Source organism: Perca flavescens, chromosome 4 (genome assembly GCF_004354835.1).
Source record: "Perca flavescens isolate YP-PL-M2 chromosome 4, PFLA_1.0, whole genome shotgun sequence".
Lineage (NCBI taxonomy): Eukaryota > Metazoa > Chordata > Actinopteri > Perciformes > Percidae > Perca > Perca flavescens.
In genome coordinates, this window is record NC_041334.1 from 35,299,466 (window position 1) to 35,321,965 (window position 22,500).

General features: G+C 40.6%; 1 protein-coding gene across 10 annotated transcripts in view; it reads right to left on the reverse strand.

The window, feature by feature from the left end:
- Positions 1-22,500, reverse strand: part of itpr1b (inositol 1,4,5-trisphosphate receptor, type 1b) — a 111,423-nt gene that overhangs the window by 9,503 nt on the left and 79,420 nt on the right. For 6 of the 10 annotated variants that reach the window (XM_028575471.1, XM_028575466.1, XM_028575469.1 and 3 more), the window contains 13 exons: positions 20,995-21,105; positions 20,601-20,696; positions 20,395-20,529; positions 19,859-19,966; positions 18,288-18,519; positions 15,992-16,114; positions 9,330-9,505; positions 7,970-8,134; positions 7,464-7,653; positions 7,044-7,136; positions 5,496-5,644; positions 3,374-3,539; positions 2,125-2,285 (listed from right to left, as the gene is read on the reverse strand). In XM_028575471.1, the coding sequence (XP_028431272.1) occupies positions 2,125-2,285; positions 3,374-3,539; positions 5,496-5,644; positions 7,044-7,136; positions 7,464-7,653; positions 7,970-8,134; positions 9,330-9,505; positions 15,992-16,114; positions 18,288-18,519; positions 19,859-19,966; positions 20,395-20,529; positions 20,601-20,696; positions 20,995-21,105 (1,905 nt within the window). The remainder of the gene's footprint in view (positions 1-2,124; positions 2,286-3,373; positions 3,540-5,495; positions 5,645-7,043; positions 7,137-7,463; positions 7,654-7,969; positions 8,135-9,329; positions 9,506-15,991; positions 16,115-18,287; positions 18,520-19,858; positions 19,967-20,394; positions 20,530-20,600; positions 20,697-20,994; positions 21,106-22,500) is intronic. The other 4 variants (XM_028575474.1, XM_028575473.1, XM_028575472.1 and 1 more) reach the window with 1 other exon arrangement.

A 22,500-nucleotide genomic window follows, 5' to 3' on the forward strand; every position in this document is an offset into this window, starting at 1 on the left:
ATCCCCGGTACGATACACACAGAGACATCGTAGCTTCAGAGAGACGTCATCCATGAGGTGTGTAGTCTTTCTAATTACGTATTTTCACAGTCTTATACTTCAACAGTTTAACAATAAAGGGAGACTTTTTTCGGTTGAAAAATAATGTTTTAAATTGACAAACATCATATTTATAATCCATGGCTCAAAACGGGATCAAAAAATAATTCTTATCTCTCCATTGACTCTCGTTCATATTTTTTCCGAATTAAGGTCCCATGGACCGGAAGTAGAAGGGTGGGAGTTTGGCAGGAGAGGGCGAGGGGCAAGGTGGAGGGTGGGGGTGTGGCCTTGACCAACTGCCACTTTGCTCGTTTGAAAGCCATGATGTCTCTCTCTCTTATGGGTGGGGCAAATTCTCTGGGCGGGCAAAGCAGAGAAAGGGGAGGTAACCTTGCTCCTTATGACCTCATAAGGAGAAGATTCCAGATTGGCCCATCTGAGCTTTCATTTTCTCAAAGGCAGAGCAGGATACCCGGGGCTCGGTTTACACCTATCGCCATTTCTAGCCACTGGGGGACCATAGGCAGGCTGGGGGAACTCATATTAATGTTAAAAAACCTCATAAAGTGACATTTTCATGCCATGGGACCTTTAAACAATGCTCAATTGGTACTAAGGGGCTCAAAGTGTCCCGAGGAAATATCCCTCACACCATTTCACCACCACCACCAGCCTACACCGTTGATAAAAGGCAGGATGAATGCATGCTTTCCTGTTGTTTACTCCAAATGCTGATCCTACCATCTGATAGAGCAGCAAAAATCAAGACTCATCAGACCAGGCAAAGTTTTTCCAATCTTCTATTGTCCAATTTTGGACAACCTGCGACACGATTGTAGCCTCAGTATCCTGTTTTTAGCTGACAGGAGTCAGTAGACCATCTGTTTCAAGGTACAACGTGCGTTCAGAGATGCTCTTCTGCATATCTCGGTTGTAATGAGTGATTATTTAAGTTACAGTTGCCTTTCAATCAGCTCAAACCAGTCTGGAAATACTCAACTTTTGCCACCAACCAGGCATTTTCACACAGAGAGCTGCTGCTCACTGGATATGTTCTCTTTTGGACCATTCGCTGTAAAATCTAGAGATGGTTGTGCGTCCCAGGAGATACTCAAACCAGCCTGTCTGGCACCAACAACCATGCCACAAAGTCACTTAAAATCACCTTTCTTTCCCATTCTGATGCTTGGTTTGAACAGCAGATCATCTTGACCATGTCTACATGCCTAAATGCATTGAGTTGCTGCCAATTAACAAGCAGTTGAACACGTATACCCAATAAAGTCGCCGGTGAGTGTATATCATAATAATAATTAAAAAAAGAAAGAAATATAAAGCAAGAGTGTTGTACGCTTTTTGAGGGTTCAATAACTGTTTATTTTTTTATTTTTTTTATTTATCCTCACACTGCTGATAAACAAAAACCATGAGGCTACGTCCTGGGTTGCCTATCATGAGGTTATATGCAGTGTAATACCGGTGTTTTTAATAATTAAAGCAAGGCATTGCTGCTTCAGGGGATTAACACATTTTGTGCCGATGGCAGACTGAATGTTAATTCTCCATTCACAAAGCTGACTGATGCTTTAATACTTTGGAAGCGTTCAAGGTCACGGAGGCGGGGATTACAAAATGCACTCCTGGGACTCTGGGATAGATGAGGTAAAAAAAAAAGAAGATAAAAAATACTGCCCATCGCTGGTGCAGTAATCAACTCTGTCCAAACCCATATAAACCTGATCGCTGGAGTCACAGCGCTAACTGTGCGCATTTTTTTTTTGGAGTGAAGGTTAACCTCAGTATAGACCACAACGGTAGCGGATACAGTTTTGCACGGTACTTCTGCATGTGTAGTCTCTAAAGCAGTAGCAAAGAAATGGGGACATAGCTTTATTTTTGAAAGGAGGGGAGCTTGAAGAATTGAGGATTTGTTCACAGCAAGTATATTTGATTTATTCTGAACATGACCCTCTCTCAGTTTACCTATCATGAGCCCTGCTGCGTATACTGGAACGTTTTCATTATAGTTGGGACTTTTAAACAGTTAAAAAGCAAAATGCACGTGCATGACGACATCCTTACCCTGATCATTTCAGCCACGTAGCTCTCAGGGCCAGTGTACTCTGTGGAATCCTTCACCTTCACCAGGACGATGAAGAACAAGTAGTGCCACATGTTGTGCTCAACTTTGATGTGTTCTTCAAAGGTCACCGTCTTATTGTCAAACTTGTCTCTCTCCAAACCTAGAAATTAACACACACACACACACACACACACACACCCCCCACCCACCCACCCACACCCAAAATACCAAATAAACACAGTGCTCTCATTTCTTTGGAAGAGTGAAGAAATATACTTTGTGTGGAAACATGACATAATCATTCTTGTGACCTAAATGAGAATGACTAACTGAAAAAAACAAGAGGAAATGGGGTCACAAGGCAATGGCCAGAAAAAACAGGTCAGCTGAGAGCTGCTAAAAATGTTGATGTATTTTTTATTTTTTATTTTTTTTGTCACACCATATCTCTGTAAACCATTTACTTCTTGCATTGCATTTGCAAAAGACGACTAACCCTTAATACTGTCGCCCAACACAAAGCGGTAAAAAATGACCAGAACTGACCAGTGATTGTTCAGAAGTGTTCAGAGTGTTTAGTGACGGATGAAGCCAGTGTCTGAGTGAGTGTACATTCTAACATGGTCAAGACCCATATGGCAACAGGAAGAAACACTCCTCCACAGCAGCACCTGCCATGACTAAGCATTCATTCTGGGAAGAGGAGGCGTTTTGTTGTTTATACTACTCAGAAAAAACAGCCCCCATTTTGCACGGAGGCCTGATGTGAAGCTGCAACACGGCAATCGCACGCTCATACAAGAGCAAGCTCAGAGCAGACCACTGGTTTAATTTGTTTGGATTTCGTCATCATCTGCAAAGCTTGGCATTCACACCTGCTGATTGTACTGCACGACTAATGCTATGCGGCAGCGTTTTAAGTACCGCCTGCCGCTTCGACTCAAATGGAACTGCAAAGCATTTCCGCCTTATTTATTCTAAGAAGGGAGTATACGACAGTATACAGCGATGCTGGGAAAAAGACCGGAAAGATGTGTCAAAGGTCTTCAGTCACATTCTCCATGTTTGACGAACAATAGCGTGTGTCTATAACTGCTGAGTAGACAAAATGCCTTTAATAGTAAGAAAAAAAAAAATATGTGACTAAGACAGCAATTAAATGGCCTTAAAAAAAAATTGTTTTGAACTAATTTTACAATATCACCATGCAGAACGACACTGAAAATGCATCTTCATTCGTTTCCTCACCACAAATAAAACATGTTGTCTTCAGGATTTCCTCTTTTTTCTGCTTCTCACTCCTCAGGTCAGCAAATGTGTCGATGATGACACCAAAGATGAGGTTGAGGACAATGATGATGACCATGAAGAAGAAGAGCATGTCGTAGATAACCCTGGCTGCAAAAAGGGGCTCCTGTTGAAGCCAAAGAGGAGACAAGTTGTGAGAGAGCGAGCAATATCAGCTGGTTTCACACTGGGAATGCCATTGTCCCAGTTTCATGGCCAGGCTCCCCAGAATATTTCAGAACTCACTCAGGCCCTACTCTAGTTCCAGGCCTCTTAGGTCTTCGAATAAACTGTTTTGAACTGTTCCTCGATCGAGGCTAGTGGGTCAAGGGAGATCGTGCCTTTTCTGTGGCAGCTCCAAAGCTTTGGAATAATCTCCCATTTTTGTCTCAGATGTTCCCCCTCCATTGGTAGCTTTAAAACACATCTCAAGACATATTTGTTCTCAATGGCCTTGGTTGCTCTTAGAGGTTTTTAGCATTTTAATAACCTATTGTACTGTATTTTCGTGTTTTTATTGCTATTTTATTTTTATTTGTGTTATTTTATGACTCCTTTTTCTTTGATTTTAGTTGTATGTATGTATATATATATATACACACATATATACACACATATATATATATATATATATATATATATATATATATATATATATATATATATATATATATATATATATACATATATATATATATATATATATATATATATATACACACACACACACACACATATATATATATATATATATATATATAAATAAACTTGACTTGATAGTGGGAATACAGGCCTAGTTTAGAAATTCAATGTACAGTAGGTTGCAGAGAGCTTGCATCACCATCCTATTAACTATTACTCAAATATTTACAAACGTACAGTAGGTTTACAAGTTTGCGTTTTCCTAAAGGTCACAAAGTCATAATAATAATACATTTTATTTAAAGGCGCCTTTCTCGGCACTCAAGGACACCGTACAGGGATACATAAGACATTTAAAAGGAGCAAAAAAATATAAATAAAAATAAAAGAACTACTTATAGTATTTATTTTCTCAGTAAAGACTTTGAGCAAAATGGATTTAACTAATTTGCAGATAAGCCAACAAGGCTGCATGTTGACCGTATTCATAAAAAAATAAATAAAATGTTATATCAACAACTGGCATTATAAAAAAAGACAGCGATTTAGATATTGATGTCCTTTTTTGTTGAGCAGATGGAATCCACTTAATAAATATTAAGTTGGCAATATTAGTCATATTTATGTATTAGTAATATGTAATTTAGCTTAGAGTGAATGCTCATCATTTATGTAGACACTGATCTGTTGAGTAATATTTAAAACTGAGAACTGAATCTAAGAAACTATTCTACAGTTTGTAAATCTAATCAGTGGAATGAGTTTAATTGCTAAAATAAATCATATGTCAAGGAAAAAAGTATGTTGGAGGTATGGAAATATGGAGCCTATTTATATCACATTTCACTGCTGTCACTGGTGTGACTCACAATGCCCTCTTTGCACACAGGATACTATGCATGAGCCATCCTTGTGTATCAAACACAACCTGACACAACTGAAAACAGTACAGAGAATTTACATGGATGATAAGCTAACTGAGGTTTAATGTTATGAAAATCCTACGCAACCTCTGACCTTTGTCTTATTAGACATATTGTAGCCTTCACTGCACTTCTTACAAAGCACCTTATCCTTTGGCTATAGAATTAGCCAACCACCTTTTTTGCTTATTGGTTCAAACATGTTATGTACAATCCTTTTTGTTAAGTTATTATTAATACAAAACAAAATCATCATTAAAATGTTCACTATTAAAAGATCTAATGTCAAGTTTTCTCCATCCACTTTAATTTAATTCAACTTAAATACATTTTTGTGTGTGTTATAAGGCATGTGATGCTATTGAATTTTGTTATTGAGTGGTAAGATGTCCAAATTCACTATAATCTAATAGCTTGTGGACTGAAATTTTATAATGATACTGTTTTTTAAAACTCTTAATCTCAACTCAACTTTGGTGTGATTTCTTCCTTGCGGTTTGTGTTTTGGTGCTTTGTACCTCTTTGGATGGCTTCCGCAGGACATCCCCAACACCTCCTCCACTCCTGAGGCCGTGACTTAATACTGTGACAATGCACATGAGCAGGGAGTCACATGATCGCTCCTTGTCCTCGATCACCACCGCTGACGGCTGGATGTCAAGAGAAGCTATGGAGACACAACCAATACGGTCACATAGTCATTTCTTGTTTAGGCTGAATGCAAAGCGTTGTCTGCTCCATCAGCTGCATTGCTATAACCGGTCATGCCTTTAACCATAAATCCAAGAATAGAGGCCATTAAGACTTTAGATCCAATATACACTCAACACTATATATGCATTTCAACCCTCACATACTCGCATCGCGGAGGGGGGGTCAGGGAGTTCTTAACAAGTCTGGGAATGTTCTCAACTATCTACAAAAAAATAAGTCACCAGACTACCTTAATTAGATAGCGTGGTAGTGATGGATAGGGAAGCTAAGAAGTCACACCAGTGTGAGGATTCAACATGGTTGGCTGATCAATTTTAAGGTGGTGCATGTTAGGGCTGCACTATATATATATATATATATATATATATATATATATATATATATATATATATATATATATATATATATATATATATATATATATATATATATTCTTTTTAACCGTTATCACGATATCAACTTGAACACACAATGAACACACCGCCAAAGGTTGCAACATATTGCGAAAAGACACTCAGAGATTTTTTGAGTTAGTTGAAAGAGAGTATCAGTAGAAAACTGCATTTTAAAATGTAACTGTCATTCTTTTTTAGTGCTGCACTTTATGTTCAATTCAATGTTCAATTTGTTCAGTAAAATGTTGAAAATGATTTTTTTCTTGCTTTTTTAAAATTCAACAAGCAATTTGCTGTATTTTAGCAGAATATTGAAAGCAGCATGAATACAGAACTGAGTACACACTAATAACGGTTTATTTGTCGCAAGTAATATAGTTATCGCAATATTCAACAACGTTATCGCATATCGCATCTTTTCCTCATATCGTGCAGCTCTAGTGCATGTGCTCATCTTTGATTGGAGGCTTTTCTTATCAAAGTCAGTAGGTTTGCAGGAGCTTGTTGTTTGCTGTGAGCAGCTCTCTGCGCCATCACTGGGTGACCCATTGACCTGCTTGTACCTGGTGCTAATTAATCCCTGACCCTTCAACCCTGGGCCCCTGTCCCCTGAGACGCACAATGAGCCTAAACTCCTGGTCTGTGACCCAGCACCATGAAAGCCCCCAAATGGCCCAACCGGGTTTAATCACCTGACCACCCGGCCGCCTAGACTTACAGCTCAGTGGGACAAATCTCCTCTGGCTGAGTCAGTCGTCTGCGAGGACATAAAAACCTTCACATACACATAGACCGACAGACAGACACATAGACAGACAGACTTAAGGACACAGTCACGCACTTGGGAATCTCTTGAGAGACATGCATGCACAAACACGTGGATTCAAACCTAAAAGAACCTTTGATCCCAAAACCCAGTCACACACACACAGTATCCTCACATTTTTGTCAACCTACCATCCATCACGGCCTCTGCCGAACAGTTCTCCCCATTCTCTTTTTGGCACACTCCACCAGAGAAGAACTCTCCCACCATACTGGCTCCATGCTCTATTTAATTGGGAAAACAAGACATTATGCAACTGTACAATTTGTATTTACAATTTGTACAATAATTTTTTCCCAATGCAAATTAATGTTGAAATCCTTCATATGCACTTATTGGTGATGCAAAAAGCAAGATAGGTATGGCCATAAAAGGAAATGCATGTACATTAAACTGGACACAAACTTTTTTGTATTCACACCCAACCAGTGTGTGTGTTTGTGCTGCAGAAAAACAGTGCATGTTTTACGTGGACTGTCTGGGTCAGGGAGGTCAAGTACTTTATGTTCAGCCCGGTAAAGGAGGGAGAACAAATCCATATTTCAACATACCTAGTGTTTTGTTGGGTATCCTGTCGACAGCCAAAATGAAATCGTCTTTGAAGAAGATATAGCCCACAATGGAGAAGAGGTAGACGAGGATAAGAGCCAGCACAGCGGTCAGAACAATGGAGCGCCCATTGCGGGTCACACTCTTTATTACGTTCAGCAAGGTCTCTTCTCGGTAAACCAGATCAAAGAGCTGAAAGAGGAAGGATTCAGAGATAAAATGGGTACACATCGTTTGTTTGGGTCATTGCCTTTATTTAAATCTCCTCCTTTGTGAACCTTTATGACCAATCAAATGGCATCTAAACCCCATTTTTATCTCATGGTTCTCTGTGTTACAGCGCAAGTTAACAGTGAAAACGTGTACACTATGCTGTCTTTATTTCTAATCAGGACAAGTTGGACATTGCATTGTTAGTATTCCACTATAGGAAAGGGTGTCTAAGTCGGTACATATGCATATATGGTTAGTAATGGTAAGATTATGTGTTGTGTGTGAGCTCACGTACTAGCAGGCTGTAAAAGAAGACATGAACGAAGACCCCCAGGCTACAGATAATCAGGTAGAGCAGGTGGTACAGGAACTCCACATCCATGATCATGGCTATGTAGCCACGTGTGAAGGTTCCACGGTTCCCAACGAAGCTCGTAAGGAAGATCACCTTATTACATAACTGGAGAACAATGGAGAACACAGAGATGACATGTAGAGAAAGAAGCCTTGTTATGATAGTGCACAGAATGTTTAAACTGAGAAGGGAAGGTTCACATATTAGGAATAATATAAACTTAAAACAAAAAGTAAGGAAATTTGTGTTTGGTGGATTATTTCTCTGTGGCAACAATGCTTTTTGGCAATAAATCATATACCGTTGGAAAGCCTGTTTAGTTCTCTTTCAAAATGGTGCCCCATTTGTAAGGAACATGCATTTGTGGGATGAGCAGCAGCGCTGAGTATGTGGGTTACGCCCATGAAAAATTTGCCAAATCTTCTCTGCCAGTGCTTATTCTGCCATTGACTCGTTTGGTGTTTGGTGGAGTGGATGATTGAAGTTTGAAGAAACAAGACATATTGGGAATTTAGCAATTTATTCATTTCACAAACAGGAGCCTCAGTAGCGTGTGGAATACACGGCAGTGTGTGACCAGGCTGGTAACCAACATGAGGAGGAGGTGCCAGGCTGTTGTGGCTGTGTATGGTTCTTCCACACGCTACTGAGGCTCCGGTTTGTGAAATGAATAAATTGTTAAATTGCCAATATGTCTTGTTTCTTCAAACTTCAATCATTTGGCATTGGCAGAGAAGATTTGGCAAATTTTTCACGGGCGCAACCCACATACTCAGCGCTGCTGCTCATCCCACAAATGCATGTTCCTTACAAATGGGGCACCATTTGATAGGGAACTAAACAGGCTTTCCAACGGTATAAGATGTATTGCCAAAAAGCATTGTTACCACAGAGAAATAATCTACCAAACACAAATTTCCTTACTTTTTGTTTTAAGTTTATTTAGGTAGGATTTTGCTTATTGTTTAGACCACTAAAAATAAAGTGGATGTGGTTGACCTTGTGAAACCTCCTGCATCAACGCCCAACGGTGATGCGTGACATTTCTATTAGCAGCAGTAATGCTACCTCAACTGTGAAACCTGGCTGAATGCTTGAGTTGCCTTGTTCCTGCACTGTGCACACAAGACAAGTCCTGTATCAATAATTTTATGGTTTCGTTAATGTTTGGCATGGGACTGCGCCGGTTGCCAATTTCAGTCAACCATCTACCGGGCAATAAAGCATATCTAATTGTAATACTGCACGTGAGTTCTGCACAAACGCTAACTACTTTCTGAACACGCTGTTACACACGTACATTGAAACCCCCCAGCAGGAGCAACGTGGGCTCCAGGCCTACAGAGAAGATCAGGCGGAGGATGGTTGAAGCGATGAGTGCCCGGATACCGTGAGGCTGAGGCAAGACGATGACAATAGCCAGAGAAACCAGCATGGCCATCCACAGCAGGGCAGACAGATGGGGCTCCAGGGTACCTGACAGATGAAGGAGGTCACTCATTAGAGGGAGGGGTGACTCTTTCCATTCAATCGTTAATTATGTAGCCAACAATTCTTAGTGAAAATAGCTTTACTCCAATTTATCTTTTCTGCATATTTAGAAAGAATTGTGACATGTATGCAGTTTTATAGTTGCAGTAAAAGTATGGTGAGTGGTAGATTCTAATAAGCCGGCATGTGACATAGAAAGGGGAGCCAAATCTGTATGGCTTGTTGAATCCAATGTTTTCTGATCGAGGCAGCCCACAAAAACTGACTGGGTTGTCTTATTTCACAGTTTGTGGGTAGGTACTTCACATACCCAAATATATGTGCACAAGTACTTTTTTTTTTTTTTTTTTAAATCACATGTCCCCTTTAATACCCAAATCCATTTATCAAGTTAAAAAGGTCAGACAGGTTTTCTTTTCACTGAGACACAAATAACGCTACTCTGAACATCTCTGCTGAGGCCTCGTTCTTCACGCCTCTCTGTGTACAGATCACATGACAGGTACTTGTTACATAACCCCCGGCTGGCTAAAAATACACCTGGCTCCGGCTAAATTCATCGAGATGGTCCTGGGCACTGCATCGTAACATGCTGCCTGGGCGCTTGGACTTGGCAGCCACCCTAGACAGAGTGTTTTGGATGTCACACACCTACAGTCTAACACCATTCATCTCTCTTACTTGCTTACTCTGCAGCTATAAGAAGATAGAGACAGAGACTGGCCGTTACACTAAACCCCTTACACTTCAGTAAATTCTACATTCAGCCTGATGTTTGCTACATGATGAAAATTAAGATTTTACTTTGCATATCTAAGTTTCCCTTATTGTTGGCAAGTGTCTGAGCTATAGCTCCAGTGTCTACTTGCACGGTCACATTCGAGCAGAGCCTGTCACAGGGTGGAGGCTGGCACTTTGACTTCTACTGGCCAAGGGTTACCCAACAACTAGTCTATACTGGGATTCCGGGATTGCTCCAGTGTTGCACCTCTTTACGGTCCGTTTCTTTCCGCTTTCTTTGTGTTGGAATTTTAAACTCCGGTTGATTTACCAGGAGTATGGTTAACTGTTCCTCAGATCTCTGCAGGGTAAATCCAGACAGCTAGCTAGACTATCTGTCCAATCTGAGTTTTCTGTTGCATGACTGAAAAACAGCCTTCGAACGTACGCGTGTTCCTCCAAAACAATTTCCTTCCCAAGGCTATTTTTCAGCGGCACCGGGGTTCCGTCCGGCGCAAAGCCCCTCCCCCCCCCCCCAAGACAATTGTGATTGGTTTAAAGAAATGCCAATAAACCAGAGCTGTGGAGGAAGGTCTGGCAAAACGAGACAACCCGACTAAATACATCCACCTGACTTGAACATCAGCATTAACCTACAGAAGGTGTACAGAGGAGTTACTCAAGGTGTTTGTTTCGAGTACATCAGCACTACCGGCCACTGCTGGGAAAAGGTCCCAATCACAGTTACACTTTAATCAAACCACCAAGAGAAAACATCCACTTAAAGATGTGTAGCTATTTTCTATTCAATTGTCAAAAAATTTTAGGCAAACTTTTGAGAAATGCTAATAAGGTGTGTTGCCATCAACTGGTTTAGAGCAAATAAACTAAGCAACAGCAGAGGTTGCTAACAGGAAAAAATTTACGATAAAAAATAAGTGAAGTCTTTGGTTCAATTTAGCAAGTTTTAATTGTTCTTTCATGTCCGCGACTATTGGCCATGTTTCATGCGGTCCAGGGAGCTTTACACGTTATGGAAATTAGGGCTGCTCATTCTTAGTCAATTAGTCGACTAATCTGTCGTTTTGGTCTTAGTCAACTTAAATTTCTTTAGTCGATTAGTCATGTTTTATGCTTTTTTCATGCTGAATGACTTATTTCCAAGAAACGTACAGGCACATCTCTGTTAAATACAAGAATTAAAGTGGTGCTTTTGCATGACTCTTTGTGGAGAAACTCAGATTTACAGATCTGTCGATTAAATCAACTAATCGATTAGTCGATACCATTGAATGAGAGCCCTAATGGAAATATCCAGAAAGAAAACGACAGCGGAGACAGGCGATCAGCCTAGCAAATCCAGTTGCCTTTGCTTATCAGAGAACTACCACGAGCTGGATGACTGAGAACCTTTACAGACATACTTTACTGGAGTAGTTTGGTTAACTCAAGTTTTACAAGCAGCTGGCTTGCCTAATGACAGGAGACATGCATGTGTGCGTAGACATAAAATATTCACTATTGAGCAACTTAACAGTGGCTGAGCTTTTTTATTTTCACATGAAATGGCTTCAGTTTGGACCCAACATTGGTCGTGTCCTGGAGTGACCTGTAAAGCTCCCCAAAAGACCTTTAACACTGAAAACCACATGAGGTTTCTAGAGCTAAGCTAAGAACCTCTGTTTTTTGTCTCTTCTAAACCGCTGTGAGGAAGTTCAAACAAAAGGGACCTCGCCGTTTGACCCCAGACAGAACAATTGAAAGTTTATGCGAATCACAATGTGCATCTTCTCTCTGCTACTCTGCACTGGAACAATGCAGGCCTTAATGGCTGCGGCTTTTCACATCCCCACAAATACTGCCCTCAAGGAGAACTGAGAAAAAAAGGAACGGAATAAGAGACAGCAAAACAAACAGAAAACTGAAACTGCACGTAAAAATTCAGGTCTGTCACCACATTCCTTTGGTTTGTGAAAAACCTCCTGTCATGCAGGAAGTGGTATCTTAGACATAACCCTTTGAATGGATATTGTATCTCTAAAGTAATCTAACACCTAATTAGTGACGCAACACCAGACTTTTCCAGATTTTCCCAACCTAAATGTGGACATGTAGGCCACATGACAGAGCGTGACTGATCAGGGGTTAATATGGCAACAAGGTCAAATATGTAGATCCCACAAAGGAACTGAATTACCTTTGGTTTTTGTAATTTATGGTAAAATAGCTAATATAGTTTGTTTTTGTTTTTCCTACACCCTGAAGAAGGCTGTTTTGTGTCGATACGCATGGGTTGCTGCCAAGTTCTATTTTTTATGTAAGATTTCAATATGAAATAGCCATCTGTAAATAAAAATGTTCACAAGAAGAGTGCCTTGGACCTTTTCTTTCTCTTTGAAGTTTTTGTTCCCTTTCCAAAGAGCACCTTCATCCTTTGTTTTGAACTTCTGAGCACTCCAGACTTTTTTCTTTTTTTTTTTTCCTTAGTTTGCTTTCTGTTGTCCACACTTAGTGTCGGAGAGTGGTTTAGTTCCACGTTCTTTATACATATTCATTGAACTATATCGGAGTTTACAATAAAATCTAAAATATTTCAAGCAAATAACACTGCGTCTGAATCGGCAGGCTGTAGAAACGACGCGACAAGTCTGTGTTTTCCGGCAAGAAATTTGGGCGGTTTTGTGATGTTTTGGCTTGGAAACGTAATCTTTATCTGGCAACAGCGCTACCACCACAAATCCTACATTTCCCATGAACACTATGTCGTGACGTCATACAACCGTTGGCTACGTGCCTAGTGCGTGTGGTATCGATTACGAGCTATGCCGAAATGGAGAAGACAAACAGAACGGCGCAAAATTAAAGTAAGTTTAGGCAGGAAATAACAAACCAAACGTGGAGATATTTTTCGGGAGTTAAGAAAACAGAAGAGTCAAAGAGGAAGGCTGCAGACACAGGGGACCACGAAGATGAAAGAGGAGGGGATATATCTGCCATCAACCCAAATAAAACAATTTAAAGAAACATGGATGCTTAAATGTATTCAGTGGCACTCATAATCTGGTTTATTTTCCCTGGAAAAAATGTGGCTAGTGGAAAGTCTGATTGGCTGGTTACTTTCTACTACGAAATCTACTATTCACTTTGGCTGGTGATCAAAAAAGTAAATTTAAAGCCCTGATTATGACACTGGCCTATCCTTCTCCTGCACCAATTAACAGGCAAACAACTCTGATCTATTAAGAACATTTAAGTTTGTGAAATGATTTATAGCAGCTTTGACACAGATTAACAGATCAATTATTGTATTAAATGTTGTGGATTAACTGAGAGTAATCTAAAACGTCTGACTTTTTGCTGTATGGAAATCTACCTCTTATCAGGTAGGTGTCACTTTCAGTGGTGTATTCCACAGTCAGTAGCATGGTATTGTTTCCTGCTAGAGTTTCTGGCCTTATCGGGAGACCAAAGTATTAACGCAAGTCTGTATAGCAAACACACAGAAACACAGCTTACTATCAGAAGATTACTCAAACTGAGAGCAGACAATAAGACTAGAAATCTGATAACATGTTAGGGCTTGTGTTGGTCAAGCTCAGAAAAGGTAAACAACACTGCAGTTCAATATTAAAACTATCTGCTAGGATTTTATTCTCATCACAACTCCACTTGTGGTGAAACTCACTTTAGGAGGTGTAAGGCTACACCCAAACCACAGGCACGACAGCGCAGAGTGTTCTGTAAATTCCTGTGCGTACGTAACACTTATAATGTATCTAAGGCACGTGATGTGGTGCCACATGCCAAATGCCAACTGCTATAAATACATGTTCTGTATGATTGCAAATGCTGGGATGTGACTGCTTAAGCTACATCAATTAATTAAGGTACCACGTGTCCAGGGGAAATCCTATCTTCTCATGACTGCACTCCATCTTCTGTAGATTGAATCTGTAGATTTTGAGTTTTTTTTTTTTTAAATCTGGCTTAAAGCAGATCTGAAGTTGCTGTCAGAGCAAAGAGTCCTTAAATGTACCCCACAGATTTGGCATTGAATGCATATACCACTGATTGAGTCAAGATCTTTTTTATACCACACAATATTCTTCTTTGGCAAAACCTGACACCTAGATTACCTAAAATGCAACTTTAGGGTGTGTTCGGGTATTTCGGATTATGTTAGTAGCAGCTAATATCGCCTTAGCCACTAGCCTCAAGCAGAAATGAGAAGCAGGCTGCAGAGCTCTGGTAAGCTCACTTCTCTCTAACTTCACACCCCCAGATTTGTTTCATTTTAAAATTTGTAGTCTGATGCTGACTCAGGTGACATCACTTCAGGACATTTATCAGATTTTACACAGCTCCCTCTGGAGCCATACAAAGCCTTATAAAACTGTTCTCTCCTATGCGGTACAACTCCCCAACACCTGTAAACAGACTTTGATTTGTAAAATAGGTGGAGTTACCCTTTAGGCCCAAATCTGAAAAAGTGCAAGCCAGTTTTAGGTTAATTGTCAGTTTCCACACGGACAGAGGAGAAATTGACTTTGGAAATTGGTTGTGTCCGTCAAAATGTTGGTTTTAGAAACCCAAAACTTAGAAGACTAATCAGAACACAACCTCTGAGAGATCACATTGGCCTTAACTTTACAGTTGACGTAGGGTAGTTGAGCACAACCTCCTCTTAAACACACTAAGCCACCAAATGTGTTTTACCTGGCAGCAAGGAGCTGCACCTGGAGGGCGTAAACGTCCAAGCCTTGACCCAATTTCCGATAATCTTTGCCATACAGGTTGTACACGTTGTTTTGAACAATATGCCTCCTGCCCCACCCCTGGCCTTGCACATTTGTGCCACTCACTCCCATTTCCTGAGTTGTAATAGTCACACTCATTGTGTTAAACAAAGCGCACAAACACAAGATCACAACAACACACAACAACCTGCTCCAAGGCTACGTTCAGACTGCAGACAAAAGTGGCCCAAATGTGATTTTTTTGGGGTCAAGTGACCAGGTCAGACTTCTTCAGAAGTAGTGTGAACACTCAAATCTAGCCCAGATCTGACTTTTTCAAATCAGATTTAGACTGTGCGGCCGCAGTGTGAACAACCAAGGCAGATTTCATGCGACTTTTACGTCAATCTACATCGACATTTGTCACACTTATGCCCCGGCGGGAGTTAGCCGTAGACACAGACAGTAACATTAAAAACTTAGGAGAGGCGCTGACAGAGATAATCAAAAGTTGCCCTCGACATCCGAAAGTTCTGAATACACTGCGTCTCTGTGAAGCTATTCACAACGCAGTCCCACCACTCCTGGCTTTGTCTCTGCACCCACACAGACCTCTGTAGTGAATTTGCAGCCATAACCTCGCAAAAGGCCAAAATACTTTCTCTTCATTCTTCTCCTCCTCAGCACCTGATCATTAATGTTACGGCTGCCATTACACAAACGTTTTGAAATAAAAGCGAAAATGCTGACTTCCTCCATAACCTCCCTAACTTTAGAGCATCAGCGTGCTGCGTCTGATGTCATTGCTATTGTTCTTTTGGGCATGCGGGTCATTTCGAAACCGCAAACACTTCACACTGGAATCTGATACAGGCCACATTTTAAAAAGGTAATGTGAACAGCCAAACCAAAAAATCGGATCTGAGCATTAAGACTTGCGGTGTGAACGTAGCCAAAGTGTTAAAGAGCTAAAGAAAAGAGAAAGTTTAAAAAGTGAAGAATGTAGCAGACTGACCTCCACGGACACCCTCCAGCGGGTAGAAGAAGGCCACAAGCAGGTTCATGAGCACAGCCAGGTTGAAGGAGATGCTGCTCCAGAACGACATGTTCCTGGAGCACCAGTACAGGATGGGCTGAGCTGGAGGGCAGGGTATTGAATTTCACACAGGTCATTGTACTGCAGTGAGATCGCGCAGACATCTCTATATTAACAGTACAACACACCAAGCACAATATATCCAAGAATTTCACTGAACACTTTTACAGTAAAAGTAAAAACACAAAATGACTGATCAGTGTTTCACACCAAGGAGGAGCAAAACGCATAGAATGTCTGCTATTAATTAATTTCCAATTAATTGTAGTCAAAGCTAAGAAAGTTGGGGATGCTTTCCTATGTAATGTAGAGACCCCATGTTGATGAATTTGTTTGGCAAATTTCTTTTGTGATCTACACTTGAAACCACCCAAAAGTTGAATGAATGAGTAATTTCAGTGATTTGAAAAAATTTATTGAATTTAGGGTGAAACATTATCAGTGGTACAGAATTAGAAGGGGTCTATGCGGTGCCATTATTTCTCAGCACCAAATCTGTAAACAAAAGGATTCACTTTGAAGGGTAAAATTAAGCAAAACTTAAACTATTTGCAGTAAACAAAAGCAATTGTCATGCACATTTCACATACACTACACAATTTACTCACACACACACACACACACACACACACACACACACACACACACACACACACACACACACACACACACACACACACACACACACACACACACACACACACACACACACACACACACACACACACACACACACACACACACACACACAACGGATCAGGAGATCAGTATCGTGCCAATGCTATTTTGAGCCAGACTGTTCATTAGAAAAGAAGAACTGCGGGTGGGGACTTCTAGCAAAAGAAGTCACTGTGACAAGTGATTTGCACCAGCGGAACAATGTGCTCTCTTCCTGATTCATTCAGATAGGAGAGAGGTGGTTGTTGTCACGTGTTATCACATTACAGACAAACCATCCTCCTTCAGGCCTGACCATGAGACAGGCCACAACATGTCCCTTCACTGCAGTAGCTGACAGAATCACCCAGGAGGGTCAACAGGGACCTGCCCTGCTAAAAGGGAAAACTCAACACAAAAACAAATGCTTAGTTTAAAATGAAGAATGTCTTATGAGATTCCTCGTCAAAAAAATAAATAAATCTTTTCTTGATCGCCTGTGAAGAGCTTCTCCTGTCTCGGCTTGGTGTTCCCGATCTCCCACCTGTTGATTCGGGAGCTATCCTCTGCCCACTACCTTGCCTGGTCTTTTCTCAGTGAGGTTGGGCCATTTCGGAAGTGAAGAATGCATGACTGAGCATGACCTCAAACTGGCAGGTAGATGACCCATTAAGATGGGACACTCTTGGAGCATCCTGCTAGCTCAGTTGAATAAAAGGCAATATGAAAACACAACATCCTGAGTGTGACTCCAGTCAAGGATCTTTATCACGTCATATGTATTTCACTGCCATCTTTCATGTCCCTGTTTACTGTCCTAATTTTGCTTATAATAAAGCAGGAATACCAAAAAAAGAACTTATTAAAAGATTGCCAGCAGGCTTCACGCTCCATCCATAGCTTTCTTTTGTGAATGTGATTTTTTGCGTACTGACCACAACTAATGTGTTCATCATTCACTACATCACTCTCACAGAGCTGACATCACTCTCTCCTGGCTGGAAAACATCAATTCACATCTTCACAGAACACATTTCCTTTACCTCATCTTACCCTTAATTAACTTATATTGTTACCATTGTAACTATATTGTACTTTACACAAGTTGATAAGTTGCCTATTAAGGTTTACATGCTCTCTCCACTTCCATTCCTCCAGGTTTCAGAGTCGAGGGAACCGAGTAAAGCCCCTTTCACATATGGAACCTACAACATTGCTGGGTTCAATTATTACAGTGAGTTAGTTTTTAGTGCGTGATCTTTATCACAGCTGGTTGTCCACGGTGCTTTACAGTGTTGCCAACATGTTAGACAACACAGAAATAGAAAAATAATTGCCTGCCCTGCCATTTTTAATAATGGCGTCTCTATTGTAACATCAAAAAAATTGCTTTCTTTAGTGGCTGAGGCCTTTTTGGCTTTGAACGTGTATATGTGAAAGAGGCTTTAGCATCGGTGTTCTATTCAGATGGGGGGGGGCCTCAGGGGCCGGGAGGGATGCAAAAGGACAGCGTGTAAACCAGGAACTAGGTTATAAAGAGTTGAGGAAAAAGACGCACAGGGAACCGTGTTTGTGTCACCAGCAGCCTCTTGAGTACCTCGCAGCTTCTTCTGCCAATTCATCTCATTGAAGAGGTCCTCGGAGCGCAGGAAGAAGTCATTGATCTTACTGCCTTGCTCGTCCCGCTCCGTGGTGTAGTAGACACGCAGCTTGGACTCTTGGGTGAGGAACTCGCAGATGTTAGGCACAGGGAAGACTATCTGCTCCATGGTACGATCCAGCCGTACAATCTGTACACAACCACAGAAACAGCCGCCAATCAGTCACCGTGGCTGGCAGACAAGTCTTCAATCAATCAATCAATCAATCAAAATGTATTTGTATAGCGCTTTAAAACAACCAGCAGGTATCCAAAGTACTTCACATCGGAACTAAGAATAGACAACATATCTTGCAATAAGAAGAATGAAACGTAGAAAACAGTAAAATCATAAAAGGTTACACAGAAACAGGAAGAGGAAATTGTCACACCACTACTGCGTATTAAAAGCCATTCTAAAAAGGTAGGTTTTGAGTTTAGACCTAAAAAGAGCTACATCTGTAATTGTGCGAATATCAGGGGGTAACTTGTTCCAGAGTCTCGGGGCAGCAACCGCAAAAGCCTGATCACCCCATCGTTTGTACCTTGACCTCGGCACTTCTAAAACCAGTTGGTTAGAAGACCGCAAAGACCAGCTGTGCTCACGCAGGGTTAAAATCTCGGATAGGTATTCCGGGGCTAGGCCATTAAGGGCCTTAAAAACAAAAAATAAAATCTTAAAATCTATTCTAAAATGCACAGGGAGCCAATGTAGGGTGTAAAGAACGGGAGTGATGTGTGCACGTCTTGATGTATTTGTTAAAAAGCGAGCAGCAGCATTTTGCACAAGTTGAAGATGTGAGATGGAGGTTTGATTCAAACCAACATAGAGAGCATTACAGTAATCCAACCTTGAACTAATAAAAGCATGGATCGCTTTTTCTAGATCATGCCTGTTAAGGAATGACTTAACTTTAGCTAGTAGATGGAGCTGGAAAAAGCTCATTCTAACAACATTGCTGATTTGTTTGTCAAATTTCATGTTGCATTCAAAAGTAACCCCCAAATTTCTGTCTTAAAAAAAAGTCTTAAGCCTGTACTAACTTCTTTAAAGCTACGTGTTTACAGACCAATCAATCATTCAAATGGTCTGACTGGTTATGGTCACAAACTGTACGGTACTTTGCAATACAAATAAAAGGGTTGTTTTCTTAAGACAGGGGAAATTTGCAAACAGGAAACAATCAGTGTTGCTTCTTGCCAAACATGCCAAAGATGTTTGTCACTCTGTCAAGGTACACAATGTCACTCAAAAGCAGGCCAAATTAAAACATCAAGTGCCCTCAAGTCAATTGAGAAGCCAAAACATGTCCTAAGTCTGTGCAGCAACACAGAGATCTTATTATAGATGTGAGAAAGTGGGCAGACAAAAAAGGACATCTGGGAAGATTTCTCAGCAAATCTTTCAAATTAAAAATACAAATACAAAAATGACAGAAGTAGCTCCAAAATGGCACAGTTTAGATCGAACATGGGACCTAACCACTGACCTCAATCTGAGCTGTGTGTTTGGCATAGAATTCCAGGGCCTCATCACCCTCTCCATATGTCCCCCCTGGCTTCAACATAGCCTGCAGTTCCTTGTTGTGACGAGCTAACTGAAATGACAACACCATGTGACAATGACAAACAGATCAATGACTTATCACAAAGACTGTTTCTATTATCATCAGAAATATTTGCATAAAAGTACACGCATGTTAACTTGGTATGCGCTGCATTTCTGAGTTAACATTGCTGGTACTTAACAGCTGGGTAGAGCACATACTATTTATTCTTCCTTTGAACACACTGACTGTTCTATTCATTCAACCACAAGGCCTTAGGGTATGTATTGACAGTGGGTGTTCTTGATTATAATTGTGGACATTACGAAATAATATTTGAAACAGACTAGATAGGCTGTTGAGCAGGTTTTAGAGATGCTGCGCTATTGAGCAAAAAGATAGCGTAGAATGGTGGGTAATATGCCTTTAGCAGCCCCAGAAAATGACACATGATTTTTTACGGACAGTTGTTGGCCTACCTGATGCGCCAAGATGTAGATATTATGACCAACATTGCGTGGCGATGCAGAGTGCTCCTCCTCTCCATCTTCACCCTCCTGTGGCTCCTCCACCTCTATCTCACCCTGCATGTAGGCCTTTTTGATCACTTCCACCTGCAAGAATATAGACTGTCACATAACATCCACCTAATACTGTTCGAGGACTTGCATGATGTCACACGCACCAGCTCTTTAGGCCTCATGTTGTACAGTATCCTCTCGGCGTTCTCGCTGTCATGGCGACTCTCCATAATTGCAAGAAGAAGCTTTGAGGCATTATTCTATGAAAGGGTGAGAGTACAGACAACAGCAAGCAGAATCAACTCAGGTTCATTGTTTTTGCATGATGATGATCAGCATTCCAAACTTTACACAGGGAGTAGTATTTAAAATCAACACTGTTTTTGAGATTTTCTGTAAGGACTTGAACATCTCTAGAGAATGACGTCAATGTGAGTGTTCCATAGGAGTAAGAAACGTATACCATCCAGCAGCAAAACAAACACTAGCACGCCTGTTATGTAACACCAACGTGTTTTTGAAGTGTTTTCCCACTTCCTCTTATTAATAATCACTCACTTTGAGTTCCAGCACCAGATCCATCCTCTTCTTGCCAAGGGGGTTGATGTCATTGAGGATGAGAGCGATGATGATGTCAATACCGTTGCATTCATGAGTGGCAATGCAGTTCTGAGGAACAAACGAAATGAACGTAGTTGAAAGTGTAGACCAGAACAGGAGAGCTACAGGTTAGCAGTGAGCAGTAGCAACATTATGATTAAAAAGGTAGAATTTTGATTAACGGGACCTTTATGCAAACAGGCTAAAACTCAACAACAATTAAATGTATAATATTTGATGTTTTCTGATGCTGCTGGAGTTTTGTTGACATCCTAAATAACACAGAAGTACACCGGTCCAGTATTACCAGTTATGATCCGATAACAAACACAATCTGTAATCTATTAATGTAGAGGTCAAAATCTTTGATGTCACAGCCTTCAAGATTTGTATTGTTGGTCAATCAACAATTCAACATTTAATAAACGTGCCTTTTTCTTTCTATTACCTCAGGTTCAGCAGCCCTGGCACAGTCCGGTTCTAATGAAATGGGCAACCTTTATATTGGGCGAGTCTTGGCTTTGTACTCACAAGCTACAGTTTATTTTGTGCCACACCGCAAATTAATTAATAAAACTAATAAATGGCTTGTGGCTAAGGCTGGGCAATATATTGATATTATATCGATAATGTGATATGAGACTAGATGTCGTCTTAGATTTTGGATATGGTAATATCGTGACATGACCATAAGTGTTGTCTTTTACTGGTTTTAAAGGCTGCATTACAGTGATGACAAGTGAGGTCATTTTCTGAACTTACCAGACTGTTCTATTATTTGCCTTTTCCCCACTTAGACATTATGTCCACATTACTGATGATTATTTATCTAAATCTAAGTGTGAAGATATTTTGTTAAAGCACCAATTGTCAACCCTACAATATCGCCGCAATATCGATATCGAGGTATTTGGTCAAGAATATCGTGATATCTGAGTTTCTCCCTATCGCCCATCCCTACTTGTGGCAGCCAAATGGTTTGGAGAAAGTATGTTATACCACTTAATAAAAGATAATTAATCCCACACAAACAAAAATAATTCTAATAAGTCTTTTTCCTCTCAGTAGATAGGAACAAGTCCGTTCTGGTGTTGTTGAAAGGGAACTGAAATCAGTGACTGCATTTAGCCAATTGCGTGTTTAGTCATGCCAGTTTCACACTTGCCATAAAATGACCCCACGGCTGCTTGAACAGAGGATGCCGTCACGTGACAAGACCAAGTGATGTTTACTCATACCAAAGAACAAACACAGGCACGGTGCCCAGAGTCGGCTGTTTGGTTATTCTGTTGAAGAAAGACGAGCGACTGCATAGGTTTATTGCGGCAGCTGAGTGCTGGCCATGAAAAGAGAAATGCTCTGGTCTATTTACAGTACTACCCAAATAAAATCAACAGCAAGAAAACTAAAATAAAAAGTTCATTTCGATGTAAGAGGAGGATAATATGATCAAGTAGCCGATAA